Raw genomic sequence first — 27079 nt, 5'->3', positions numbered from 1 at the left:
ATCATATTCAGGTGGCTGTTCGACGAAGGAAAGATGGAAAAACTAGCTTGAAATGATTCTCGACTCTAAGGGAATACTAGTAAATGTAGCTGAATCGGTTAAATACTGATTCATCGTACAGCTTACTCGCGGCGTTGACGGAGTACAGTCCAGTCCGGCGCCGAAAACCCCCAGCCCCTATCATCCTACTATCATCCACACCACGACGTACGCTTTTGTTCTCGTGATCTTCGATTCGGAATCTACTACTGTTGTACTTGTAGCTCCCACCGCACAGTCACAGTCCAACGCTTTGAAGCAACAGATCAGCGCTCAGCCCAGTATCGTCTGTACTACAATAATGACCAGTAAGCCGTATCAGTCTCACCTTATCTACCGTTAATCTAACAGCTACGATTCGCCAGCTCCCACCCATTCCGAGGTCGTACAGCCGCAGGCCAACGCTGAGCAGCAGGCCGACCCTCAGCAGCACCTTGGTTTGATAGCCCCCATCGTCGGGACGCAGACAAACACTCAGCCTCCGCAGGCCAACTGGGTCAAGGTCACGACTCGCTGTATCTCCTTCCTCGTTCTCGCTGGCTCGCTTGTTGCGAGTGACCGGTTATACATGCCGCTCTCATCTTCATCTACCGTGGTCGAAATTTTCTACAAGATGATTTACCTTTCGTTACTGGTCTCATCAATCTCGATTCACAAACACTATTCAATCGGTACAGACACCTATAAATATTCAATGCTAATCGTCTATATAATAGGACCTTTAACACTCGTCTGTAGGTCATGCGCATATATTTCTGTCGACCTCCACTCATCGATCCACTAGTTCCCACCATGATCGCCGACTCGCCGGGATCATCGACATCCCCTACGCCCCCGTCACCAGCACTTGATCGAGTTCTCGCCATTCTTGGCTCTGGTGCAGTATACCTACTAAAGATCTGCGTAGTCCCATTCATCCTGATGGGAATGCAAATATTCACGGTCATATACTTGGTCGAGGGAGAGATCTGGCTGAGAAGTTGCTTGAGAAGCTGTATACCATGAGTTCCGTACCTTTATTAGTAAAGGTGAGTTTTCTTTTCTGTTCTAATCTGTCGAATATGAGCTGACACACACACACACACACCTAGAAACTTGGGCTGACCACCCGCTTGAATCCTCCTTTTACTTTTAGCCGAACACACCACCACAAGAACTTCACGAACGATCTGGAGAAGAACCAGATACCAAGGGTAGTTACAGTGATTTGTCCACCTGACTGCCTGCTGACTTGATCTGCCTTCTAGCCACTGTAAGAAGAATCTGAAGAATGACTCAGAGCAACGTCAACGACGGTAGTTACAGTGAGGGTCTATACGAGCAGCAGCACACCACAATGAAAAACCAGATGCAGCACATAGCACATCTGGTGCAAGATGCAGCACACTGAACTTAAATGCAGCACACTGACTTGGAAATTGATTTCCGAGTGTGCTGCGCTTAAGCTCAGTGTGCTGCATCTGGTTTTTCATTGTGGTGTGCTGCTGCTCGTTGAGCCCCTTACAGTGATTCGTCCTCATTAGTATAGGCATCAGCAAAATGACATAATGCTTTTCAACAGACCATGTAGCCATATTATAATGTTTTGTTGTATTACAGTCCCACCGATGTTATAATGAATGGCCTGCACTACAGGTCCTGATGGGCATTATAATGATTCGTGCTTCTGCCAATGGTCTAGCCTGCACAACAGCGGGAGAAATTTCGTGGCTTAGATTATAACGAGTACATGACACTGTACACATTATAATATCTATCGCATCGCGCCGTGATGCAGGGAAAAAGGGTCACTATTCGGTTGCTTTGTGGTTCAGGCATGAAATACTGATCTCCGTAATGGTATTCCGTTGGGCTTCGACATCCGGTTTATATATATTGTGACAGGCTCATAACATATTCACAACACTGTCACGACACTGTCGCAAACCCTCCATTCCATTCCAACGCTCTGGGTGGTTTCTAACGGATTCTGGTGGTTTGGAGCAAGTTGTGGGTTATAGGACAGGTTATGGAAATTGCATCAGGTTGGGAAGGTCACAATTATTTGTGGGAGTTGTAGCAGATTGTAGGGTATAGTGAAGGGTGGTGGGAGCTTCAACGAGTAGCCAAGGTTCCAACAGGTCATGGAGTTTGTACTAGATTGTGAGAATAGCACTGATGTTCACTGGTGTACTGGGAACGATGCATTGTTATCCAATCACTGATTTAACAGGGCAAATCTAATCTCTATTTGGAGGCTACGCATGGGCAGTCACTCTGAAACTTTCCTACACACTGGCAGTACTTGCTTGCCTTAACTACAGATACAGGCCTGGTATATATACAATTTCTACAATAGCTTACAAATCGTCTTTGGGCTTGGCTGCCCATGCTGGGTTCTTGCAGGCGATGTTATCTAGCTGCACTCTTGCTTGCTAGTACAACTAGCATATGCCTCTGACTTCGCTAGCTCTTTTCACCAGGCATCTGTGCACAGTCTGGAAGAGTCTAGCTCTTAACATCACTGGTCTCTATTCATTGGTTAGTCTCTTAGCGAGAACTTGTATAGTTTGGTGCATGGAGTCTGACCCTCAATCCTATCCGAGAGCGCTAGCTCTCTCCGACCTGTCCGAAGACAGTCTGTCTCTATTGCTCTCACATGTCCGGACACTTCTCTGACTGCTTGCGCTTAACTTCATCTTGTCCTTGGTCTTGGGCGTGTGTTTTACTTCTCTCTGTAGCATCCGCTTGGTCCGTATGAACCGCTAGTGCTCAACACTTCAGTGCGCCTTTCTCTGAGTCCATCTCTGTTTGAGAGTGCTCTCTCTCTCTTCAGGAGTCTGTTTAAGACTTCATCCCTCTTAGCTACGAGTCCAGTACTGAAGCATAAGCCTCAACATAATATCCCTTAATCACTTAGTGCATAATAGCGTACAGAGAATGGTCTTTTTGAATAGTGACCGCTCGCATAGTGTCTTACAGTTTTCAGGCTAGCTCTATGGGATGCTCTCTAGCTGTTTCTCAGCTGCGCTAGCATACTCTACTAGTGGCCATAAGCTTTAACTAGCAGCTCAGGCTCACTCTAGTTCTTATACGATGTCTATATCGTTCCAAAGCACTTAGTATATGTGCTGAAATGGACATAATGTAATGTAGATGTCAAAAGTCACATTATCAGGATCTGCTGTTCCAACAGGTCAGTACTATATTCATACATTTATATGGTTTTGAGCTAACCAGACTTAGATATACAACTGTTTGAATGAAATGCGCTCTGGAATAGCTTCAAAAGCGCTCCAGGTTGTCAACAGTTTCTTCAGCCAGCCCGAGTATGCCAGTAACTACATGAAAATCTTAGACTATGCTACATGGGCTGGTACTCGACTTGAGGACAGACCTGCATTCTATGCTGAACTGTCGCCGCGCAATGTCAAACCCAGCTCTGAGAACTATGTGGTATGTGATATACCTATCTACACTTCTTAATCTGATGCCGAGTACTAGCCTCCATGTGGGTTATTTGAGTCACATTTCATTATCGAAATGATGAAATGTTTCATAGCAAAAAGAGCCAAATTGCAGATTGATTATGGCCATCCTGTTGGGCTCGTTGGGCTAGTCTGTGCAGCAGTATGTTCCCCACCTTTCATTCTCTTTTTTACTGCCGATCACTGGCCTGGATTTCAGATCAAGCAGGCTTTCAGGTATTATGTCAAGTTGGAAGGTGGGCCATGGGTCATTTTGCTCACCAAGGACAACAAAAAATTCTCTGAAGAAATGTGGGGAAACATGTTATGGCCTTTATAGGTTATGCCATTACCCTTGCAGATGACCACTGGACAAGACTGATGGAGGTGTATGAGTTCATTCCCGATCCCCTGGTTGATGAGGGGGGTGGTGTTTCGAGCGATTCTGACCAGTCCATCAAGCTTTATGTCCCTTGTTGACTCTGAGATTTGGCAGCTTTCTTCTGTGCTTTTTCTTGCTCCTGCTGTTGTTAATCATGCAATCTGCACCATTTTTGACTGCCAACCTTACCACCCACTCTCCTTATATTGGCTTATGTACTCATTATATCTTGTGTATTCTTATATAGTCAGTATTTCTTGTGTATTTCTATGATCTGCAATACAAACTATGTTTTTTGTGTGCTAAAAGAGAACAGTCATGAGGAATATGAGGGGAGGAAGCGACAAATGGCAAAAATTGTACGATTTTGCGATTTTACAAGTCACAAACAGCTTGTGGCTTGTGGCAACTTGTGACTTGTTGGGGCCATGGGAGATCTAAACTCTGAGCTGGCTTGTTCCAAAAAGGACATAGATGGCGGCTACCCGACTTTTGCCCACTTTTGGTGGGAAAAAAGCTGAGAAAAGCCAAGCAAGCTGGCATCATAAGTTTACTGATGAAGCAGAAACCCTAAATGCTAATGTCAATGATTAAGTCAAGTTTGAAGATCGAGGTGAGAAAGAAAGCAAGTGAATTGTGATTATGACATGGTGTGTGTGGGCCAGTGAAGGTCGCTGGCAGGTACGAGTCTGAGGTCACAACAGATGTAAGTGCATTTAGGATCAGACAGCCGCCTACAAAGACTGAGAAGGAAAATTACCTTGAAGCGAAAGGTCACATTGAATAGTGTGACTGTGGACAACGTCACTGCGATAAAGCATTGTGTTATCTTATCTGCGGGATAAATAGGGAAATAGGTTCACACAGTTAAGCAGACCAAAAAACAACCTCGACAAGACGAGTCCGAGGTATGAGGACTCGTAATTATTCTAGAATTCTTGTCACAATTGCCTGATTTCTGTAACACCGTGTCATAACAAACAGCCTGGCCCTTCCAACTCTCATGCTTCTCAGCCTTGGTTGTCCTCTTCTGTGACTTCTAATCGTGCAATGGTGTCTTACAGAAACACCAATTCCTGGATTGAGTTGAACAGGAAGAAACTCATGGAATATGTTCCTGTCAGAATGTTGTCAGAGACCTTAAATACTCCCGTCATTTCTATTTGTTACTGGATTCCCTCAGGGGCAGGGAAGGTAAGACGTTGATTCGGAAGTTTGGAATTCCTATCTCAGAATCTCAACTCAGATATTTTACTATCAATCTTCAAGATAGTGACTTAAAGGACTCCGTCGCAGGATACCTCAAGAAAGATGGAAGGCGATGTGCCGGGAGTATCATACTTAGATTGCTATTCGACAAAGGGAAGATGGCCAGTAGAAATGGCGTGAGGATCTCTTCCGAGGAGACAAGTCATAACACTATACGTAGGTAGTTTCCCGATAAATGCATACCGTAAGTTCTGCGGGTGCCGAAAACGCGACGCGTATGTATATCACGTGGCCGTGACGGCTGTTTCACCCCTGTTTCACCAAAACACAATCATTCTTTTCTCCCTCTTCAAATGCTATCCTATAAAAGGATTACGGCGTGGATAGAAAGTGAAGGAACTCGCATTCCTCAACACCAAATTCTCGAAACATGGGCCGCTCATGAGAACTTCCCAACGATATCCTGCTGGATACCTTCAGAACTAGGCCAGGTAAGCCGGATCTCTTCGACGTTCCGCACTCGCAGGCTTCGACAATTAACCAGCAACCTGACTACAGAAATTCGAAGTTTGCTTCACAGATGACGACTTGGAAGACTCCATATGTGGTTACATTGAGATTGACGGCCAACGATGTGGCAGCAAATTTCTTCGAGCGCCGATTGATAGAGGCAAGGTTATGCGGAGGGATAGTGTGAGGACTTCAGAGACAGAGGTTGGGTATTTCCAGTTTGCGGATGTGGTTACAACAGGTTAGGCACTGAACTCATGATGCATTGGCCGCTTGTTTCCTACCTTTCGGAAATAACGTAGATGACGATGAATACGAAGGGCAAGATTTATACCGCATGGGCGAGATTGAAGTAACCGTTAAACGAGTTCATATATCCCCTGGATTTGGTGGCGGATGGAGAAATCCCAAAGCTAGAACGTCGTTTCCTTCAACTAACAGACGGGTGGTTCACGAGAAGGATAAGAAGGGAATCATGCACACGGTCAGGTGCGTTGCACGAATCGGACATTCTGATCAAGAGCGGGCGTAGTGATTTTCCTGAATCCGTTAGACTAGCAGCGAGCTATTCTACAGGTCCACACAGGTCGAAGCCCCCGTTAAAGGTCGTGCCGTGCGATCCGATAGTCAAGTTTGTATTTCATTATGCTCCTCTGGGTATGTACAGGTCTTTTTCTCAGTTATCTACCTTTCGTCTCTGATTTTCATGTAGTCAAGCTGCGTGCAGATGGCATCGTTCCCCCACTTGAAGTCAAAGCTGAACCAGACTTGAAACAGGAGGAGAAGGAAGATCAAGTCTTCATCGACCTTACGCTGGAGGAGGACGATGATCCTCTGATTGTGCCCAGGGAGAAGACGTTCATCGACTTGACGTTGGAGGATGATTATGATCCTCTGATTGACTCCAGGGAGAAGATGCTCATCGACTTTACGTTGGACCCAGAGTCTGTCCCTCAACCCAAGCGTGAACGGCCTGGGACCCAGAAAGAAATCATAGTGGTTGAGGTGTGTCATCCCGCTATGGATCCGAAACAAATATTCTAAATCGGAAACTTAGGACGATGAGGACGAGGAGACGCTCAAGGTATGTGCTCTCAATTACGCCTCGTGTTCAACAAATGTTTATTCCATTCAGATTATTCAATAAAGGCTTCTTCTTAAGCCGATACGCTTTTTTCTTGGATGTATACTATACTGTAGCAAGGTACCATAGTTGTATATATATTACTTGTATCGGATAGGCTATGTTTATAGATACACTAATTCAGTGGAATACATTAGTTCATACGCATTGTTTCATCACCCGGAGACAGACCATAAAATTAAATAGAAAGCACCTCGGGCAGTTGTCGGATTCCTTCTGCCATCTTCCCGTCCAAACACAGAACCACCACGGTTATCGTCACGTACGATAACCCATCAACCAAAGTAACGACGAAAACAAAGACGCTAGCATCAAAGGGAGGATTGAATCCCTTCGCAGAGGAAATGATAGCGATGCTTATCTCAAAACCAGCCCGAAGGATAACAACGGGCGATGCAAATCGAAGTAACACTAGCACCGTCTGTACGATACCGAGTAAATCCAAGCAGCCATGGTAACAATTCAGGAAATACAACGTACCTCGTCGCGAAATGATTCCACCTTGATGATTTGCATCCATTGATACAAGGTGGTGATCACCATATTGAGCGACACGGCAACGTAGATAATAACATATGTGTTTTCTAATCCTCTCAAGGTCGACAACGCATCCACGGCCGGACCCGACTTGGTAACGACACCACTTCGAGCAGTTCCAATGTGCCTCGCAGCAAGAGCGGTGACAGCCAGAATGGCTAGCAGCATCAACGACATCGTTAAGACGTCGAATATCCGCTTTCTGCGAGTTCTGAACAGCATGAAGAGGGTATCTCGTTTAAATAGCATCCGCCTATAGTCAAGGATGGAGATTAGAGACGAGAGAATGAGAAAGTCGGCTAGTCGTTGGAAAAATTGGATCACGATGACGACAACTCCGGGTCCTGGTGAAATGGCGGTTGAAATTTGTGCAGCAGACACGTCGTAGAACGAGGAGAACGACACGATTTGCATGATATACACCACGATAAGAGTCAACGAGGTCGATAGAATGAAAATGAAAGGGAGTTGTGTCAGATTGACTTGACTCCTCCGGACGAGGATGGTGAACGCGTAGAAAGCCTGAATGACCACGCAAACAAGAATGATGATGAAGAACGAGAACGCAGAACGAATGAAGATGGAGACATCCCCGTCCAGAATTCCAGAAGACCTCTTCCCGAGAAACATGGCGTCGTGAAAAAGGACTGAGACCGGCTACAGCCCGAGGGTAGAACGAAAGAAACTATGTCGACCCAACGACCGAGACAGTCAACTTCGAGTTAAATTTGATGACCATGTTGCATCGTTCTCTTATAAGAATCTTGGACCAAACCCTGGGCCCCTGGACGAGTAAGAGGAGATGCGAGAATGAGGCGCTTGAAGTCAACTTGAAGTTGCACTGCCCTACGCCAGCGTGCCGCTAGTAGTTTTCTCTCCCATCACGACGGCCATCTCATCGACAAATTACTGAAGCGCTATCCACATTACCTGCTCGGAGGACTCTACATTGACCCAAGATTTCGCGTCCAGGGATGTGAGAGTTCAAAGCTTTCTACGCGCGTGGACAAGATGTAGCAGCAGTCCCACCCACAATCTTGACACTACATATCTTGCATCACCATGTCGACATTCGGAAAATTCATATGTTTGAACTGGGAAGTGGCCTGAGTTGATGCAACACTCTTGTAACCACTCAATTTTCTCTGGGCGCAGGTTCAAACAAGTCGTACGAGTCGGAAACTCTAGTTTTTCCGAGAAGCCCTTCTCCAACTTGTACAAGGCGGTGTTGTTAGAAACTGAAGTTAGCATGGGGAATCTTGAATGGTTGGAAGTGACGTTGCTAGGACCTGCCTCTTGGAAGCAGCATCGCTTACACCCGAAGTATCAAGGCTGGAAGGAGGACCGGAGGGCAATACTTTGACCAATGGCCAGAAACAAGTACCGAATTCAGGAACTGATGTTGGTATCGTTAGCGATGTATCCAAACCACACTGGCGTTACGGGAGACCATCATCCACATCGTATCAACGACCTGCGTCATCGTCGGACCTCGAGCCTCGACGGACCTCCAGTGCGCGACGAACTGGCTACGACGCGGAACCTTTGAGTATTAGTGAAAGTGGCAATGTCTGGAATGCGTTCACCCCGTAGTTGCGATGGAACGAAGATGACCGCCTGATATATAGGCTCTTCCCGCCAGGATGTAATGATCTATATCAAATTGGAAAACTGCTCGCGACCGTTGATCGTCGAAATCTATACGTGCTGCGGAGCGTTTCCGTTTCCCCCGAATCGGAACCAATTATCATCACTTCTGGCCCCTCTAGCTCCTGAACGTGAACTTCCCAGGCAAGGCAACCGTGAAACTTCCTTAGGGCCACCCGTTCAGAAGCTTTGACTATAGTCTGTTTGCGCCCTTGAATGATGATCTCTAGATCTCCAGAGGTCTGAGCTCCCCGCAAAGATTCCTTCTGCCTCGTTCAACAGCTTTCTATGTCGTCATATTCGGACGAAGCTGTGCGGATTTGGTCATGCCTTGTGTATAGGTCTCGTTTGCAGTGCCCTTCTTTTTTGGCTCAAATACCCCACCTCACTCCAACGTCTTCTATATAACCAAGGTCCATCATCCGTCCACCACGATGATAACCATGGACTCCAAACAACAGCAATCTCAGCAGGCTTCCGGACCTCACGAACGTGAGGCCCCTCCTCCTCAGTACGTCGAAGCCGGGCGAAACGCTCCGCCATCTGGAACATCCTCATCACCTGCTCAGGATAGACCATATCCTCCGTCTCAACAACCCTCGAATGTTCCACCGAGCCACTCAAATCATAGCCTAGGAGCGATGCGAGCCCAACCCCCACCGCAGACGATGTCGGGCCAAGAAAAGACTGCTGCGCAGATAGGTGAAGAATACAGGGCTGCATGTGAGTTTCTGAAACCTTTCCGCGCTGTCATTCTCTGATGTTCTGTATTAGTATACGCTGAATGTGCCCAAGGTCGACATGCGCCAACGACACGTTATGGTCCTTGTGGTATTATAACGGCGATTCTTTGCTTCCCCTGTGGATTGATATGTTTATTGTGCGTCTAACGACTTATAAAGTTCCCTCGAATGCCCGTCCTGATGCGTTATTTTCTGTCCTCAGTACTGATACAGAGCGGAAATGCGACCGGTGTGGTATCAGCTTGACGAGATGAGAAGTCACAAAAAAACAAATCATTCCTCGTTGCGTCGGAAACATCTCTTACCCTTCTATCTACGAGGTAACCTTTCGACTGTATCCTATGCTCATGAATAGTATTTATTCCCCTTGTACTCTACACTCTATTAATTTAGCTTGTTTTGTCCACTTATTGCATCTTACATGGGACAGGATCGCAGCTCCTGCTCCTGCTCCCCCTTCAGTCTCTTAACATCTTCAAGCTCCCAGCAGAGGTTGAGAGGGAAGATGTCGACCATTTCAAGATTTTTTCAATGAAGGAGTCCTCGTCCAAACTGCTGTTGTATTATTATGCTGCAATGTGGATATGTGGGAGCAACTCGCCTTCCGCACCGCACTTCCCACCTCACCCACCCGTGCCCTTCCGTATTCTCTTTTCCTTCCTCACCTAAGTTCCTCCTCTCATCCATCGAGAACACATATCTCATTCATTGACTTGCCATTTCCTCGAGTCCTCGACATCGCGGTTTTTTCTTCTCGACAGATGATGGGTCTCGGACAGTGGCGGCGATTCATATTCAGCACGTACAAACCTCGACTGCGTATATTCAGGGCCTGGCGGTTTCAAGTCGACTCTCAGTTCATCTTCACGCTCTTGTAGTCTATATCCCTTTCTCAGCAGCCTAGCTCTCAATTTCCACGACTCTCGGATGTTTAATCCAAATGTCTTACTGCGCAAACGAGTCACCGATATCGCGAAAGACAATAATTTGGATGGACTTTTGAAAAATACACTCTCCTCTGAGGAATTTACGTGTCGTGGAAACAGTCGGTCTCCAGTCGTCTATGGCCTTTTTTAGGAACAAAATGAAGCTGAAACCGAGAAAGGTTTTGACCTTTACATATGGAGGATTTCAAAAGAGGGGATCTATATTTAGTCTGCGATTAAAATCTTTGAGAAACTGGAGATCATAAAGGGGTGGCGGAAGATGCTCTGAGGGAAGCTACTACGCGCAGAGTTCACAGATGCTCCATCACGCTACGAAGGAGCATCTCATGTTTATCTGACCGTGGCCTGATGCTACACTCGAACGGCGCGGGACGGCTTGTAAAACAAGACAACCAATTAACGCGATATCACAGGTTCAGCATGTTTCAAACTCACTTTTGTAACAAGGAGATGAACTTCATAGATGGTTCGATGACATTCCCGGTAGATTCGTCGATGGGTTTCCGGATGTCAAATAACGCTAATATGGACACGACGTTCAAAAATGTGGCCGAAAGGGCGAATTGTCGCCCTGGGCAGATTCTGCATCATGAGAGTTTCTCGGCTTTATCTCTATTTTGTAATCGAGCGGAAGAGCGAGACGAACCTTCGGCCAGATCCAAAGCCCACAGTAACACCACGGATGTCGGGGTTTGGTACCACCTGGCCGTCTTCAAGTGTTGTAAGCCACCGTTCTGGATTGAAGTCGTACGAGTTGGGGTACATTGTTTCGTCGTGGAAAATGGACCTTGTATTGATTCGTGCCAATAAACTTCAGGCACGCTGCAATATGACCGTGCAACTTACCAGTTATTCGATATCACTGTCGTGTCTCGGGGTATACGATAGCCTCGGTATTCGTCCTCGACACTGATGTGATGAGAGATTCCTGTATAAATCATAAAGTTACCTCGCCCGGCCATTAGAAGACCTGAAGCAGAGAGGGACTCACCAACAGGGCCAGGAGGTTGCCATCTTTCAAATGACGTGAATCTAAGAGACCGCCACCAAACAAGAGGCCAGTGGTACATACCTGAACACCTCCTTCATTATGGCCTCACAATATGGTAAAGAATCCTTGTCGCTCAGTTCAGGAAGCCGTCCGTTCCCCACTACCCTATCGATCTCTTGCTGAGCTGTTTCCTGATATTCCGGGAAGCAAGTCATAGCCAGAATGAAGGAGAGAAGTGTCGTGAAAAGGGCATCCGTCCCAGCTGAGTTTTCGAAGGTTGTTATCAAACACGTCAACGAATGATATCGTTCACGACTTAGGAATAGTGTTTACATACCTTCGTACATGCTCGAGGCAGTCTCGCGAATTAGGGCTTCGTTATCCTGTGTACGGTGCGTGCTCTGGTCAACATCGCCGAGCATTCGTTGGACGGAGCTTGATACAAATGAGGGTTGAAACGTTCCACTGGCCTAGAGGAAACTGTCAGGGAAATCCTTCGAAGAGAACTGGCTCGAATGCACCATATCTTGCTTTGTTGCGTCGAATGCTTCATGCTCCAAGCGTCGGTGTAAAGACCTCCATTCTCTTGCTTTTGATTTGAAACTTGCGCCCGGGAACCACTCGGGAATGTACTTGAGCCATGGCAGTGAGTCCTACGATAAAGGTATCTTTAACAAGCTGAATTTCTCGAATTTAATCCAGTCCTTTACCACTAAAAATGAACCGGGATTAAGCGCATGCAAAAGTATATCTAGGCCGTTCTCGGCGTTTTGGAGATGACGATCATTCTTGTCCTTCACGTCGATTCCATACGTCACTGAGATCAAGAGGGATCCTGACATTCTATCATTCGGTTCCAAGGAAGTAAGAGCGGGTTCCAGCCTCTTATTGGATTTAGCACCACTTACAAGCGTAGATGTTCCCTAAAGTCCTTGGGGTCATCTAGAAGGTTCAGGAGCAGAGTCCTGTTAGCCTTCAACTCGTGAGGATGGTGCTCCGCATTAACTTGACCGTGCAGGAATTCTAACGTTGAGATCGTCAGAACATATGATTAAGAATATTATCGTGGGACTAACCTTGTTGAAATAACCGCCTGTGTGCTTTCCAATCCTCACCATAAGTCATGAAAATGAAATCACGGTCCCAACTTCCTCAGAGTCAGATGTTCAGTAATCCTTGCGTGTCAAAAATGTCCTTACCCCATTCTATTGTTTAGTTGTGAGAACGACGAGCGCAGGATCGGGATGGACACTCACAGTTCATTAACCATCGTGAAACGGGGTCTAGGTCACGTTGGGAATGGTACCAAAAGCATTCAATCCGAACTCTAAACTCACCTGCCAGAATAGATCCTAGAGCGCTTCTCTAGCAAGTCATCTGCTGCTTGGAACGAGTTTAAAACAAGCAGGTTCGTTCCAGCAACGTTGAGGTAGATAATATCGGTTTCTAAAGCCGAGGTTAAAGTGATGTCAATCGTCATGCGTTCAGAGTCTAGATACGGAGTCATTTGGTTTGACTTACTCAATTCTTTCCCCATTGCGTCGAACTTGTGTGCCGGGAAGCTGGAAGGCATATCCTGAGAAGGTAAGGGTTCGACTTTCATTCACAACGATAATCATAACTTTGTACTCACTAAGAGGTTCCCAATGATCGGAAGGCGTCTGGGGCCAGGAGGAAGGGGGAGGCTTGAGCTTCCGAGTCGTCTCTTCAGCAGCAAGAGAGTCATGGCCATCGCAAGAGCTAAGACAAAGCTGGGAAAGAGTGCTCCAGAAAGACATCGGGGAAGTTCAGGCAAGTCGGTCATGTTCTTGAGATTAGAGGGTTCAGAAGAGCAACGCTGAAAGGCGCCTACAACAGCACTGTTTATAACTGTTAACTGAGTGGAAACTTGTACCGTGCATCAACTTCGGGATGAATCATGACAGACACCCTTGATATGCTAGATGCTAGCGGTCGAGGCGAAAGTGATCCAACTACATCTCCGGCAATTATCAACTCCTTAGCTCAGATTATCAGGCGATGTACGAAATTAGTACTTTCGGATCCAGTGGAGCTGGCCAATTAAAAGCACGGGCGTTCAGCTTCAAGCTTCAAGCTTCAAGATTTTCGCTAGTCCGAGTAGTGCTATTCGGCGAAAGTGTGCAGCTGAACTAGTATGTTGTTGCAGAGATGTGTTCGAGTGTCAGAGTGAAGAATTACTGTAGTATTTTGCGGAAAAGAAACTTTTCTCACCCTTTTTTGCCGGGAAATGACAAATGCAGAAGCGGGTAAACTTTTTTCGTTTAGCCACCAGCACACGGTAATCTTCTTCCTGTCAGTTTACCGTTTCTGCTGTACTTGGTGCTATGACTCCGTACAATCGAGTGCCTTAGATTTCTTATCTTACTACAAGGATATGGAAAGGCCACAGCCTCGGATTCCAGTCAGATAATCAGATTGACAAGGTGCGTCTTTGCGGCTTGTTCTACTTCAAGGTCGCTACCCCACAGCTTGCTGCATCACGGAGTGTAAATTCCCGAAGATACCACCGGGGCATCGGTCTTATTATTCATAGCGCGAAACGGAGAACCGATCAACTTGGAATCTGTCAGTTGAGTCGGGGTGCAGGGTGAACAGGCTTTAGGTGCAGATGGATCCGGAACAGCTTCAGTGTCGTGATTACATCTCCTTCTACTGTCAATACTAATGAACGATTTATCGACAGAGGGTGAATGGCCCATTTGTTGAAGAGCTTATCGTACAATGTGCTGCCAGTATGCAAATATACGCCAAAAAAAAAACCCGATCAATCAACCAAAGTAATCCACGATATTCCTTCCCCGATTCTCCCGCTTCCGCATATCCATTATCTGCTTCGTGAACGAGCTGAACAGGGCTCTAGATCACTGGCATTGTCATTAAATATTTGAACAGAATACATACCTTTTCCTTCCACACGTCCTTGAACCACTGACAAAGATTGTCGCCCTCATTCCTACCAGCTTGTCCAAGATACCCAACAAACCGGGATCCGCCAACATATCAGAGTTATATCCAGGTATATCGCCTGCTCGGAAGAGCACTTCAGTGAGATCTGTCACAGCCCATCCTTCGAGTTCACCTCCAGAACAAAACGCTTCCCGCACGATATGAAGTGCATTTGCATGCTTCTCGCTGAGCCTAGTGAAGGTGCTTGATTTTTGAGCGAATGAAGACTCGTCAAAGACGGTTTGGGAAGCGGAACAGTCAAAGGAAGATATTGGAATAGGGTGATCACTAGCGAACCACACGGTCTTGACATCGGTACCTAGACCAGGGTTGTTGAGGATGTTGGAAAGGAAATCGACCAAGGCAAGTGCGCAGTCGGTGAATACGTCCAGTGGTACGCTCTCCATTCGCCAGTGAACCATGAGATATGGGCCAGACGGTGCGAGCTGTTCAGCGAGGTGTAAGAGATCGGGTGAGTAACCAATTTCAGGAGCAGACGATGGGGAGAACAGAGGGAAGCGCAGATTCCAATCGACGACGAGAACTTCAGATTCGAGAGCAACGGAGACATCTTGACGAAAGACTTGGATTATATCGTTGCCGAATGGTGGGTGATTTTTCCGTTTCGGATGAACAGAAATGGAAGGTGAAAATGTGGTGACAAGGTCAGTTCCGCCTGTGAGACACTGTAGGCCAGCTCTGTGAGTCGGATCCGTGGATATCGTGAAATCTGAGTGCGACGTCGCGTGGACCGAAGGATTTGGTTTGTAGTCGAGATAAAGGGCTTGCGTAGACAGTTCTCTCCTGTCCCTGAGCCATCCTTCGAACACGCTCATATCCATAACGGCACCATTATCAGCAGTGATACCCTCCAAATCATAGTAAAATTCGAATTTCCAGCGAGAGCAAGCTCCAAGACGACTGTTCTCGACTTTCGGGAGGACGAGTGTTCGGTTGAGTTTTTCAGCAAATTTGATGAGCTGTGCGAGATGGTTTCGAGCTTTGGACTCTTGTTCAGCAATTTTGGAAGGAAGTAGAAACCGGGATGGCGATTGGTGGTGTAACGGTGCTTGCACTGCGACCGAGTCTGGAATGCTTGTCACTACGGGAGGCCAAGTTCGCTGACCAGATTTCTTTTTCTTCAAAGACTTGCGAGAACCTTCCAACCTTTCCAAAATCGAGCGGTCGACAACAGGGAGATTCTTCGGGACCTTCTTCGGTTCAATGACTGCGACTGCCACCCCTTTCACGGTCGTCGTGTTCGATGAATTTGAGAGGTGCTGTGGCCATAAACGAGTCGGTATATGCACAGTAACGCTCTTGATAGACATGTCGAGGTGGGTGAATAAGATAAGGAGAGTCGCTATCGCGAAAAGAGAACTGAATAACTTGAGTACAAAGAGTCGGCATTGCGCAGTGGGGCGACGGCGGGGATTGGAAGAAACATCGTGGATTAGCTCGTTTCTGGGGAATGACTCCGTGTCATCCGCGTTCATCCTGACTCTTGCCCTTATTTCTGCCCCAATGGAACGTGAGGAAGATAAACTCATGGTTGGTGGAAGAGGTAAACAGACCGCGGGAATTCTAGTGTGGGCTCATCATGATCACCTCGAATACAAAGAGTCTGACAATGCTGTAGTCTAAACCGCAGTTGCCAAAAAGCTGAAGCAATCCCTCAATCTATGTGGCACCTGAATCATACTCAAACTTCAAGTTTTCTTCGCGTTTCCGCCCAGCCTGTAAGTTTGGCTTATGGCGTATGTCTGTGGAGAAATCGAGTTTCCCCGCGTGCCCTCAAGTTCTCAATATATATCCTGCTGGTATTTTTTACATCCGAACTGACCGCTGTTACTCCTTGCTTCGATCAATCTCTGCAAGGCCTGCACTCGACCGACTGACGTGAATACTTCATTATAAACTTATAGTCCTGCCTGACGCCACCTCGCTTAGGCAACGGTGTAAGTAATAAGTATAACTCTTTCAGCTGCCTTTGGCATCGTCCCTATTCTTTTCCCCTGTCAAATTACACAAAAACAAAGGAGGTGACGACGAGTCGCTGAGGCTCTTTCCAGTTAAGCGAACTGCAAAATGATAAGTATTACATTCACAAGAATCACAACTTTCAAGTTGACGACTTGGACTAAGTATTTGGCTGACCCGCCCCACCTAGATCGCTACTAAAACGTTCACCTTAGCTAAATACTTAGTAAGTGAGAGAAAGTAAGTGGGTATCTGACGTCAAGACACAGTGGCTGTTGAAACGTTGAGTCAAAACAAACTTCTCGAGCGACGGGTTTGGTCTCTATGATGGTCAGTGTCCTTCAGCGTCGCAGACGGTAGCCCGACGCGCTGTAGAGCTTTGAAATCAAAGCCAGTGCCTCGCCTTCATGATTGTATGGCTTATAAACAAGGCGACGAGGCTTAATTGATAATCAAGAGAACGGCCGTTCTGCTCTTCCGAGATCATACTACGTCCGACCAGACGCTCCAATTTCTCCTCGATCACGATGCCATTAGCTTTGGTCCTCGAGCCTAATCGTATCGACAGGATCATGTGAAACGATCTACCTAACCAATAGCCATCCGTGTCTGGCTTTTTCTCCCATTATGATCAGATATATGAAGCGGATAGTCGTCACATCGGTGCCAGACCCGACTGACTTGGATAGATATGATGGATGATGAATGATGAATGATAGAGCCCGTGGTCCCTTCCGCAGCCAGCAGGCTGGAATACAGTCATGAACCGGGATAGGATAACGAGAAGAATCAAACGTCCAAGGTAATATGGTGGAAACCAGTTCCTATCGTGTCAACCGGCAAGGCCGTAACTTTCGTGATAGGGTGGGGATAATAATGGCGAAGCAATAGGAGGCTGTTCACCTAACTGCGGATGATGGGCCACCTCAATTTACGAGTCGAGCTAGGAACAGAGGGAAACCAGTTTTTCAACAAATGAAGTCTCGAGATGATGTTAATTCGAGAGGACTTACGTCTCTCGGACCACGATAAGTAGATCCTCCTCGAGTGCCCCTTATCGCCCTGGATTGCCTCGGCGGATTCCAAGTCCAAGATAGTATCCCTGGTAAGAGAGGCTTTAGAGGATCTGTTGGCGAGTGGAGACATTTTTGTAGGACTGGCGGAACAAACGGCAAAAGAAAACGGAAGAGGATCCTCGGTCCGAACACGAACTCTGTGACGCCACACGAACATAGCAACCAGGACCAAAACTTAGCCACGAGGCCGTTTAACGTTATTGATGACGGTTGACTCGAAGATGAAGAGACTCACGACAAAGAACAGCTACCATAATCACAGTAATGACACCGAGCGAGATATATTTTTGTGAAGGACAAGGAACAGCTTCTCCAGCAATTGACCTTCGTTTAGTAGGTCAAAATGTTGTATATGGACGTAAAAAAATGAACAAAAAAACAAGACTTACCCAAGGTGGCAATATCCGGCGTGGTCTGGTCCCAGCACGAGCTTGTCGTTGGAGAGGCGTTCGGGGTTGGTTCGTATTGTGAAAGCACTGGCGAGGGAAAGGATAGCTGATGCGATGAAAGAAAACGGTGCCATGGATGATGGTTGGAAAGAAAGAGAGGGTTGGAGATGGGGAGGGTAATAAGCAAAACCTAAATGCGATTTGCCGTAACCCCAGCTTGAATCTTAAAACAGAACAGTTGTCTGTGGCGTTGCAGTGAGGAGTTTTTGAACGGCAAAACAGGCGCCCACCCTACGATAAAAAACGCCAATTGAAAGACCGGGCAAGACGACGAGCAGGTGAGGGGGGGTTGAGAGTATCTCAGCGCTTTTATTTTGAAATCCAAGGGTTCATCAAACTCACACTGGCTGGATCATAGCTCGAATAGTGAATAGCGGTGTCGAACTACGTAATTCGACTTCCTGGGTGACTCGAATGGAAGAGTAAGTGTTCCGAAACTAGATTAGATCGCAGAGAACTGAAACGAGGAATTTCTTCGCCTGTTCTTCGATAATGCTGGAGTCATCTTGATGGATGAGAATGTATGTGTGATAGTTCAAGGTCATATCTACATTCTTAACCGACCATCAGAGGAGACACAAAGCAACAGAAGAAGTGTAAGTTTAACGTGCGCGTTGCCGCGTCGGAGCTGGAACGGCCCTTGAGGATTTAAATTCCAAAGGATGGGTTGTTGCGGTGACCTAAAGGTTCGATCCAGAAGTGTCTATACACTGAAAGAACACCAATCAGCATATAGAACTTAGAAGAGGATGGAAAGCTGGGAACAACGTGACTGGCAGTTGTTGCCTTACCAGTAAATCCGAACCAGTCCGTCCTCGGCTTTATCCGGAAATTAAAATACCGACACGTGAACTCATCGCCTATGCTTTCCCCCCCTCAGTCATCTTACTCCGGATTGTGAACACGGCTGCCTGAACACATGTGCCTTCCGCATCTTTGATCTTAACTACGATGACCACCAATCGGGTCAGACACATTGTTGTGCTGGGCGCAGGTAAGCAGAACGATTTGGTGACTGGTTATTACTATAGTTGAACATGAACATCCAGGTGTAATTGGATTAACCACTGCACTTAGCATTCAGGAACGCGGTGGCTATACTGTGTCCATCGTAGCTGAGGCACTTCCAACGGACCCCAAATCCATCAAGTACACTAGTCATTGGGCTGTGAGTCTCGGATATTTTCAGCACGTCCGGCGCTCATAGGACAAGCCAACAGGGTGCACATCATGTGAGTCATGCGAAGGGGGAGCCTCGTCAGACCAGTGAGCCTTTTAGACCGTCCGAATTGTATATACATCCTTACCTCAACCGACAGAGATCGATCAAGATACGTTTAGGGTCTTCTGGGAGCTTTCTGCCCCCGGTGGGCGAGCAGAACATTGCTTCATGAGGTTACATCAATCGGAATTCTCTACCAAGGTCGTTGAAGGAGAGAATTCACTATCCTGGTATCCAGACGTGAGTTCCGTCGTAACACGCAGATTCATGGCTATTCTCATCCACCTCAGTTCAAGGTCGTTGAACAAAATAGACTCATTCCCGGAGCTGCCTATGGCGTAGAATTCTCAACCGTCACCATCGACACGCCCGCGTACACGAATTACCTTCTTTCTCGTTTCCTTGCAGCTGGAGGGTCCGTCATTCGAGGTTCAGTGCAACATATCAACCAGGTCGTGGAAGGTGGTGCGCGTATCTTCAGTGACCCCAAACGACCTTCTCCTGTCGATGCTATGGTGGTCTGTACTGGTATAGGGGCCCTTACTTTGGGTGGAATTGAGGATAAGACGGTGTACCCGATTCGTGGTCAGACCGTGCTCATACGAGCACCCTGGGTCAAGTTCGGAAGGACCATCAACTCACATAACACCTGGACGTATATCATCCCAAGGCCGTCTGGAGATGTACGTAAGGCTGGCTCTCTGAACAAAACATTTATTTACATTTGAAATAGGTGATTGTGGGTGGGACTAGGGTCGAGAACGACTGGTGGGTCTTGTTACTCGTCTCTTAGTTCATTTTTACTAACTTCATTCTAAGGTATCCAATTGCCAGGTCCGAAACGACAGAAGATATATTGAAACGTGCAATAACGTTGTGTCCGGAACTAGCGCCTCCAGAAATACGGGCAAAGTGTACACCCACAATCGACGACGTACGGCCCATCATCATTGAAGAAGGGTGCGGCCATCGACCTGCGCGCAAAGATGGAATCAGGTTGGAAGTTGTCTGGTTCCAAGGGAAGGACAAGAAGGTACCTGTGGTTACGAACTATGGTCACGGCGCATCAGGATTCCAGTCTTCATGGGGTTCAGCCGCGATTGCTGTCGAGTTACTCGAAGATTCTCTTATAAAGTCTAAGCTTTGAGCATATTGGTGATAATCGTCGGTCGTGGGAGCTTAACGGGGAACGGGAGGCATTATGTAGATCTACCTGGTCCCCAATTGCAACTGTCTGCCGCGCGGTGTGCCATGTGCATCAGCCATGGTTCTTTTTTCGTGGTCTTCCTATGGGCATTGAGTCAGACTTTCGGGGACTTTCAGATTGCGCGTCGAGTCACAAGTTTGATGAGCGCCAACACTATGCCCTCCAGCTAGTTCTATTGTGAAGATATCTATATATTTGATTGCATACATAAGAAGCGGCGAATACCAAGCTAACGGTGTACTCTTATGGCGGCCACCAATATTGACCAAGTCAAATACGTTGTCGTGATCGGAGCAGGTAACGCGCATTTCTGAGTCACGCGTGCGATGAATCTCATCTCTTGATAGGCGTCGCTGGACTCACCACTGCCCTCAACATCCAAGAACGTGGAGGATACAATGTCTCCATTGTTGCTGAAGCACTTCCAACCGATCCCAAGTCCATCAAGTACACCAGTCTTTGGGCGGTACGCCATTCCTCCTAATAACATTTCTTGTGACAGAAATCGAATACTACTCCGCATCGTAGGCAGCTGAACATGTCACCCATTCCAGGGGGGATGATCAGATATGGAGTGAGTTTTCATTATCGGAAAATGTACAACTATCATAATTAATTACGCCTACAGAGATGCAACAATTGACTTTCCAGAAGTTTTGGGAGCTTTCCGAACCTGGAGGTGCCGCAGAACATTGTTTTCTGAGGATACACCAAGAAGAGTACTTCTGGGAGCCGGAAGCTGATGCTTCTAGTATGTCGTGGTACCCAGATGTGTGTTTCATTTCAGCTCTGGTCAGGTTGAAATCTGATACGTAGTTCTCACCTTTTCTCTGTTTAGTTCAGAAAAATTTCCAACGACCGACTTGTATCTGGTGCCGCATCTGGTGTCGAATTCACAACATTAACAATTGATACACCCCGTTATACCGCCTATCTCCTCTCTCGATTTCTTGCCGCAGGAGGGTCTATCACGCGAGGCTCTGTTCAACATATAAACCAACTTCTTGAAGGCGGCGCCGGTGTCTTCAACAGCGACAACAAGAAACCGACCCCCGTGGATGCCATTGTGGTATGCAATGGTATTGGAGCGCAAACCTTGGGTGGAATAGAGGATAAGGATATGTATCCTATTCGCGGCCAGACTGTCCTCGTACGGGCTCCTTGGATTAAATTTGGGAGGACTATTTCCAATATCTCCAAATCCATGTTAGATAAGGCATCTTATATCGTTCCAAGACGGTCTGGAAACGCATGTGTAATCGTCCAAATCGCATCGGACGTACAGGCTAACGAGTTCTTTAGGTGGTCGTAGGTGGGACCTTCGGAGTCGACGACTGGTGCGTATCTTGCATTTTTCTCCTTATCTTTCATAGTTACTCAATCCAAGGTTGTATAGGTATCCAACTGCACGGCCAGAAACGACAGAAGATATCCTTCGACATGCTCTCGAGTTGTGTCCAGAACTTGCTCCACCCGAAATCCGTGCCCAACGAACCCCTACTGTTGACGATCTCAAGTCAATCATCGTGGAATCGGGATGTGGCTTGCGCCCCGCTCGGAAGGGTGGAATCAGGCTAGAAGCTTTGTATTTTCAGTTGGAGGGGAAGGAAAAGAAGGTACCGGTCATCACCAACTATGGACATGGAGGTGTAGGGTTCCAATCGTCCTGGGGAAGCGCTACAATCGCTGTTGAGCTGCTCGAGAAGGCCCTGAAGACATGAAGGTGCCTTTCGTCACGTAGGTGAGGAACTCATGTACTACTAAAAGACTATACTATGGGCAATCCTGGTCGTTGACCCGTTCGGAATGTCTTCTAAAGTCCAAAGTCGCTAGGTTCCACTCAATTCCTGTCACTTATACTTTTTGGATCGAGTGAGATTTGGGCGTCGTCACGGTGTGGTAGTCGCACAGTCACTGCTGAGGGTACATCGTTGAAGCAGTGAATTGACAGCCGACAAGGTTCTTACTAGAAGTGCCCGAAGCCGGGATTAATGCACTATACTCTTTGCCACCGTTCAAGCTCTCCTAGGTCGGCTTACTTTTCCTATGATCTAGCTTGCATGGAACAGGATCTCAATTCGTACCGGATGAACAATATCCCTTCCCCATGTAACCTAGATCTGGCATCCCGACGTCAATCGACCTATTACCGGAATTTAAATATTTCCCATTGAACGATTGACGGGGACGATTTGGACTGCAGCGTACTCACTCTTCGCAATGAGTGAGAAGATACCCCTGGTGTTCAACCAAAACTCTTTCTTTCCCTTTCTACGGAAACTCGGGAACGCAAACATGCATCATGACTCTCACTGTCCTCTTCCTCATCTTTCCCTCAACGACTTTTCTCCTCTTCGACCCTTGGCCTTTTCATAGAAACAATCATGCACACCACTGAGAGATCACCCTCCTGATGTATGTGTTCCGCTCACTTCTGTTCAAACCTTGGATTCGAAAGGCTTTCCCGACCCTTTCACACAATATCTGTTTGTTCAATCTTCGCTTGTCTTTTCGGAATGACATGCTGTATCAGTCCTGCGATAGGGTTTGGTTTACCCGCGAGGAGGGAGAACAGACCAGGGGTTCTAGCGGCATAAGAGACCGGAATGATACACTTCAGCATTAGTGTTGCGACAGCAACGATAAATGGGGAACTGGGTCAATACTGGCGTTCGGAAGGTCGACGACAACCGCTACCAAGACGAGGGGGGATGTTGCAGTGTGGAGACGCGTGATCAAGAGTATATTGCCCAGAAGAGGTCGATTATAGGCAGAAGCGGCTTGTTGACCCTCAGGCTTCTTCGTCCCTTCCTTCTCATACTGCTCAACCATATACTGCTATGCGGCGGAAGAAATTAGTTGACTCAACGCCATCAGCCAAAACGAATAGTAAACCTCGACGTTCATCCCGTCTAGCATCCAAACCCCTATCCACTCAGATATCGACCCGCACCCACACTATGAATGAAGCAGGACTTGGAGATGGACCCGGGCAGTCCAATCAACCTCCACAGAAGAAGAGAAAGCCATCAGGTCAACAGAAACCGCGTTCTCCTTCCACCAGTAGGCGAAGGCCCTTCTGCTCTCCCCAATCATACACAGCTCGAAACTTCATCACGCGCTCGTTCGCCAGTATAACGCGGCGAAAGTTGAGGAGGCACGCGAGGCTCTCTTGAGGGATTACCCTTACGCGCGTAATGACCGATGGTCCCAGCTTCCCCCAAGAAAGTATCATCGCATGAAGAGATCGTCTTCCGGTTCCTGGATCGGCCGTATACTGCACTCCAGCAAGCTTGGGAAGAACTCCGTACTGCGAACTCCTCCATACCCAAGTTCACGACTGAGCTCCTCATCAAAGGGGGAAAGTCACAGGAGGCGGTCAGACATAACCATTCCAAACCCGATGGTGTCTTTGCGTTTGGCGGCAAAATCTGTTCGGCAGCAGAGTCAGAGGGAGCGGAGTCAGAGTCAGGTTGGAGTTGGATGAATATCGTATGCCCGATGGGATTTAAGAAGAACGATGGCGATTTCCTAAGTCTTCTGCGCAACTTCAAGGGGAGCTCAAAGATGTTACGAACCGTGTCTTACTATTAGATTACTTGTATCACATAAAGTATATTGCGGGGAGGGCGTTTGTCGGAGGGAGCAATGGACGCGAACGAGGAAGCGAAAATGAACGGCAGCCGGGCCTCTTAGGTCCTTTTCCCACACGACTAAAAGTCTATCAATAATCAGGTGTGTCGAACTCCTGCCTGAGGTGACCGTAAAGCGGTTTGTTGACTTCCTCACGCCGTTCGAAATCGAAAATATCGTCGTTGGCCTTACAAAGCTACGAATTACGGTGTGTCGCTCTGGACCTCTCATAATCCCTTTATTTACGCTATGTACCTGCTGTAACTGTGAACAGGATGACGGGAAAACGCAAACCAACAGACAAGAGCAAAGACGAGGCCCCCTGTGGAAGAGAATACTCAATCCAGACTACACGGAAGTGAAATATTGTCAGAACGCCATCAAGGGCAGTTTGGGGAACACTGTCGGCGATTGTATCACGACGAAAGACTGGACGCCAGTCTTCGAGGACCCGAGTTGGTTTATCCTTTCAATGGGTTATCACCTTGACTTACACAGTTGGTTCAGGATTACAGCGTAAAATCCAACATTCAAGTAGTTATGACTCGAACATATCCGTGGCAATAGATAGTAAGAACACCTCTCGATTCTGTCTCCGGGCTTGACTTATCTGTTGCATTTTCATCTAGTAAAATGTGCGCTCTACCATTGACGAGCGATATATGTAACCCCGATGAAGAAGGATACAATGACCGGACGTGAAGGTGCGAGGTCTGGAGGCGTAGGTGTGACTATACCCAACAGTGAATGATGATAAGAGAGGACAGATGATGATCAGCGCTGGTCTGATCAATGAGCAAGCCTAAAGAACCTAAAGAAAAACTAATCAGCAACACAGACGGCAACGACGAACTCACCAGTCAAAGTGTAGGCAGCTGTTCTACTCTTGAGAACACTCCTGACAGCGATGAGGGTGCAATTCTTCTTGGTTATACTGAACCAAGGTGGCCAAGACTGAGAGATGAGAAGTAGGGAGGAGAATGAACTATGTTTTGTGGGGAACACCCCTGTTTATATACTACTGGAAGCCTTTGTTTGTACTTATTACTATAAACCAGAACTATGGTCCATGCCAAACAACCAAACGGATACGTGAAAAACCTCCCAAACTTAGTAAGTATGTATAAAAGGAGGCTATGCGGATAGTAACGATACCGTAAAGGAAGTATGGGTCCATGAGTATGGGTCCAAAATATGAGCGCATAAGAGGAAGAAATTAAAAGGGGAATTCAATGGGGTAATCAAATCAGGCCTGACATCCGCGGGGAACAATTTAGCGCACGTCCTCGTCGCTCACAGTGAATTCCCCACAGCATTCTTCCGAGAATAAAGCGAACCGACATGGGAATGTTCCTAACCGCATGACTGGCGTGAAGTTGAGTATGATGATCAGTCCAGAAAAGGGTGCTTGCCATCTTCGTCTGTATCCGTTGCATGGGAGCCATCGCCGCAAGAAGTTTGCTTCAGGAATGCACCACCACTCCCTTCTACTCTTCCTCTTCTCTGTTGTCTCTCGGAAACCTTGTCTGACACCACCTTGGTCAGTTTCGAAATCACCCCTCTACCGCAGTTGTTATCGCTCTTCTCTTTCCGAAGGTCATCTTCTTTGCCAGGAAGGGAATTGGAAGGAGAACTGCGATTGACTGATGGAGATGTGGGTGGTCTAGGGTTGTCGGCGGTATTGATCTCTGCCAGGAATTCCCAGACGGTGAGCATTTCTGTCTGATCGGTACTTCCGGATGAAAGAGTAAAATCCAATTGTGGATAGCGTCCAATACGTTCTAGATGATTCTGGAAGGGGGAGAGCTCTACTGCTGAAGCAAAGACCAACTCTCCACTGTCGGAGTCATCGGCTAATGGAAATGTTACTGGATGGAGAGAGGTGGAATGATCAATAAGCCAATCTCCCAAGTCGTTCATGCTTTTGAGAGCTGGGATGTCGTGGGGTTCCAGGAATGTGGGTTCTTCAGTGACTTCATCAACATCCTTTCGCTGGTTTGGGTTAAAAGCAATTGGTGCGCCATATTGATATCCTACCACCTCCATTACCACCTGGGTTGTAGCGTTACAAGGTCCAGTGATGACAGGAGTGATCTGGGACAGGAACTGGGAATGTGTGGAGAAGATGGAAGGCCATCGGGGGACGAGCACATGAGACTGGAGACGAATGTACACCACTCAGCGAGAAAGGTCGGTCTGGGCAAGGACAAACACATCATGGACCCATTCGTACACTGGACGGATAAGAATTGCACGATCGAATTCTCCAGCAGGCCCCAAAATGGCTGCTCCAAAGGTGACTGATTGGGCTGGTACGTTTTCCCTGGTATAATACACTGGGACATCCTTCAGAGCCGGAGGATGAAAGTCAGAGAGCTCTGCTTCCCAACGACAGGATAGAAGTGTGGTGTTGAGTGATGGGAACATGGGATTTCTGGAGTACTCGGGACATCGTCGTTTGTGAATGAATGACAGATGCGGAGAATCTGGATGAAGGGTGCCTGGGTTTACTTGGAGGTAGCGCTGCAAGTCACTTGGATTGTACCAATGAGCCATGGTGTGGTTCTTGGTATAATGCACAACCTTTTCCAACAACTCGTGAAACTCCTGTCCAGTACACTCCACACGTACTTGACTGAGATCGATGGTTCCATGGTTCGATGGATATTCAAGCTGAGAAAGAAAAGGATTCATAGGAAGAAAAGAAGGGGGGGAAAGGGAAAGGAATGAGGGGACGTAAAAGAGAGACGTCGTTTTTAATGGGATTTAATGGTAGATGATAGTCTGTTATGGAGTTGCTATGACTAGGAAAAATAAGGTTGATGAATCTGTTGGGAATTTACGGCAGTGGCCTGGGAACAGTTGGTGCTTGTTTTCTCAATTTTCATGTTCCCCCAGCCACCCTGTCTTCATGAACCAATGGTCGCGTTGAATGTACGGCATTAGTCTG

At 47.2% G+C, this 27079-nt stretch overlaps 13 protein-coding genes across 13 annotated transcripts; 9 read left to right on the top strand and 4 right to left on the bottom strand.

Annotated features, from left to right (window-relative positions):
* Positions 1 to 179: 179 nt before the first annotated feature.
* E1B28_010909 (uncharacterized protein) lies at positions 180 to 1644 on the top strand. The gene is made up of 5 exons (XM_043155895.1): positions 180 to 347; positions 405 to 773; positions 824 to 1067; positions 1131 to 1232; positions 1287 to 1644. The coding sequence occupies exons 1-3, from the start codon at positions 341 to 343 to the stop codon at positions 1042 to 1044; spliced, it is 597 nt and encodes a 198-aa protein (XP_043005677.1). The 5' UTR covers positions 180 to 340; the 3' UTR covers positions 1045 to 1067; positions 1131 to 1232; positions 1287 to 1644.
* A 1641-nt stretch (positions 1645 to 3285) lies between these two features.
* Positions 3286 to 3825, top strand: E1B28_010908 (uncharacterized protein; the record flags this gene model as incomplete). Its single annotated transcript, XM_043155894.1, has 4 exons — positions 3286 to 3474; positions 3523 to 3529; positions 3581 to 3648; positions 3706 to 3825. The coding sequence occupies 4 exons, from the start codon at positions 3286 to 3288 to the stop codon at positions 3823 to 3825; spliced, it is 384 nt and encodes a 127-aa protein (XP_043005676.1).
* A 1551-nt stretch (positions 3826 to 5376) lies between these two features.
* Positions 5377 to 6787, top strand: E1B28_010907 (uncharacterized protein). Its single transcript, XM_043155893.1, has 7 exons — positions 5377 to 5567; positions 5635 to 5827; positions 5889 to 6075; positions 6140 to 6243; positions 6299 to 6591; positions 6644 to 6670; positions 6722 to 6787. The coding sequence occupies exons 1-7, from the start codon at positions 5430 to 5432 to the stop codon at positions 6731 to 6733; spliced, it is 954 nt and encodes a 317-aa protein (XP_043005675.1). The 5' UTR covers positions 5377 to 5429; the 3' UTR covers positions 6734 to 6787.
* Positions 6788 to 6908: 121 nt separating this feature from the next.
* On the bottom strand, positions 6909 to 8080 carry E1B28_010906 (uncharacterized protein; the record flags this gene model as incomplete). The annotated part of the gene is made up of 2 exons (XM_043155892.1): positions 7211 to 8080; positions 6909 to 7151 (listed from the first exon to the last, which is right to left on the bottom strand). Exons 1-2 carry the CDS (start codon positions 7895 to 7897, stop codon positions 6909 to 6911), a joined length of 930 nt encoding a protein of 309 aa, XP_043005674.1. The 5' UTR covers positions 7898 to 8080.
* A 450-nt stretch (positions 8081 to 8530) lies between these two features.
* Positions 8531 to 8860, top strand: E1B28_010905 (uncharacterized protein; the record flags this gene model as incomplete). Its single annotated transcript, XM_043155891.1, has 1 exon — positions 8531 to 8860. One exon carries the CDS (start codon positions 8531 to 8533, stop codon positions 8858 to 8860), a length of 330 nt encoding a protein of 109 aa, XP_043005673.1.
* A 488-nt stretch (positions 8861 to 9348) lies between these two features.
* On the top strand, positions 9349 to 9911 carry E1B28_010904 (uncharacterized protein; the record flags this gene model as incomplete). Its single annotated transcript, XM_043155890.1, has 3 exons — positions 9349 to 9637; positions 9689 to 9794; positions 9860 to 9911. The coding sequence occupies 3 exons, from the start codon at positions 9349 to 9351 to the stop codon at positions 9909 to 9911; spliced, it is 447 nt and encodes a 148-aa protein (XP_043005672.1).
* Positions 9912 to 10746: 835 nt separating this feature from the next.
* Positions 10747 to 13829, bottom strand: E1B28_010903 (uncharacterized protein). The gene is made up of 16 exons (XM_043155889.1): positions 13229 to 13829; positions 13117 to 13171; positions 12933 to 13041; positions 12852 to 12878; positions 12795 to 12800; positions 12672 to 12742; positions 12504 to 12618; positions 12306 to 12438; positions 12117 to 12248; positions 11933 to 12065; positions 11677 to 11857; positions 11596 to 11618; positions 11451 to 11532; positions 11251 to 11391; positions 11040 to 11186; positions 10747 to 10979 (listed from the first exon to the last, which is right to left on the bottom strand). Exons 1-16 carry the CDS (start codon positions 13397 to 13399, stop codon positions 10895 to 10897), a joined length of 1611 nt encoding a protein of 536 aa, XP_043005671.1. The 5' UTR covers positions 13400 to 13829; the 3' UTR covers positions 10747 to 10894.
* Positions 13830 to 14384: 555 nt separating this feature from the next.
* E1B28_010902 (uncharacterized protein) lies at positions 14385 to 16139 on the bottom strand (the record flags this gene model as incomplete). The annotated part of the gene is made up of 2 exons (XM_043155888.1): positions 14518 to 16139; positions 14385 to 14460 (listed from the first exon to the last, which is right to left on the bottom strand). The coding sequence occupies exons 1-2, from the start codon at positions 16110 to 16112 to the stop codon at positions 14385 to 14387; spliced, it is 1671 nt and encodes a 556-aa protein (XP_043005670.1). The 5' UTR covers positions 16113 to 16139.
* A 1329-nt stretch (positions 16140 to 17468) lies between these two features.
* Positions 17469 to 18141, bottom strand: E1B28_010901 (uncharacterized protein; the record flags this gene model as incomplete). Its single annotated transcript, XM_043155887.1, has 4 exons — positions 17469 to 17485; positions 17556 to 17792; positions 17854 to 17942; positions 18008 to 18141. 4 exons carry the CDS (start codon positions 18139 to 18141, stop codon positions 17469 to 17471), a joined length of 477 nt encoding a protein of 158 aa, XP_043005669.1.
* Positions 18142 to 19018: 877 nt separating this feature from the next.
* Positions 19019 to 20436, top strand: E1B28_010900 (uncharacterized protein; the record flags this gene model as incomplete). The annotated part of the gene is made up of 7 exons (XM_043155886.1): positions 19019 to 19061; positions 19117 to 19235; positions 19288 to 19333; positions 19387 to 19529; positions 19580 to 19972; positions 20023 to 20057; positions 20109 to 20436. 7 exons carry the CDS (start codon positions 19019 to 19021, stop codon positions 20434 to 20436), a joined length of 1107 nt encoding a protein of 368 aa, XP_043005668.1.
* A 305-nt stretch (positions 20437 to 20741) lies between these two features.
* On the top strand, positions 20742 to 22217 carry E1B28_010899 (uncharacterized protein; the record flags this gene model as incomplete). The annotated part of the gene is made up of 7 exons (XM_043155885.1): positions 20742 to 20793; positions 20844 to 20962; positions 21025 to 21070; positions 21125 to 21267; positions 21335 to 21745; positions 21799 to 21833; positions 21893 to 22217. 7 exons carry the CDS (start codon positions 20742 to 20744, stop codon positions 22215 to 22217), a joined length of 1131 nt encoding a protein of 376 aa, XP_043005667.1.
* A 1119-nt stretch (positions 22218 to 23336) lies between these two features.
* On the top strand, positions 23337 to 23672 carry E1B28_010898 (uncharacterized protein; the record flags this gene model as incomplete). The annotated part of the gene is made up of 1 exon (XM_043155884.1): positions 23337 to 23672. One exon carries the CDS (start codon positions 23337 to 23339, stop codon positions 23670 to 23672), a length of 336 nt encoding a protein of 111 aa, XP_043005666.1.
* A 28-nt stretch (positions 23673 to 23700) lies between these two features.
* On the top strand, positions 23701 to 24090 carry E1B28_010897 (uncharacterized protein; the record flags this gene model as incomplete). The annotated part of the gene is made up of 1 exon (XM_043155883.1): positions 23701 to 24090. One exon carries the CDS (start codon positions 23701 to 23703, stop codon positions 24088 to 24090), a length of 390 nt encoding a protein of 129 aa, XP_043005665.1.
* Positions 24091 to 27079: the final 2989 nt, after the last annotated feature.

The sequence above is a fragment of the Marasmius oreades genome, chromosome 7 (genome assembly GCF_018924745.1).
Source record: "Marasmius oreades isolate 03SP1 chromosome 7, whole genome shotgun sequence".
In the NCBI taxonomy this organism is placed as follows: domain Eukaryota; kingdom Fungi; phylum Basidiomycota; class Agaricomycetes; order Agaricales; family Marasmiaceae; genus Marasmius; species Marasmius oreades.
Note: the sequence above shows the minus strand (reverse complement) of the source record. Positions and strands in the feature narration are given on the sequence as shown.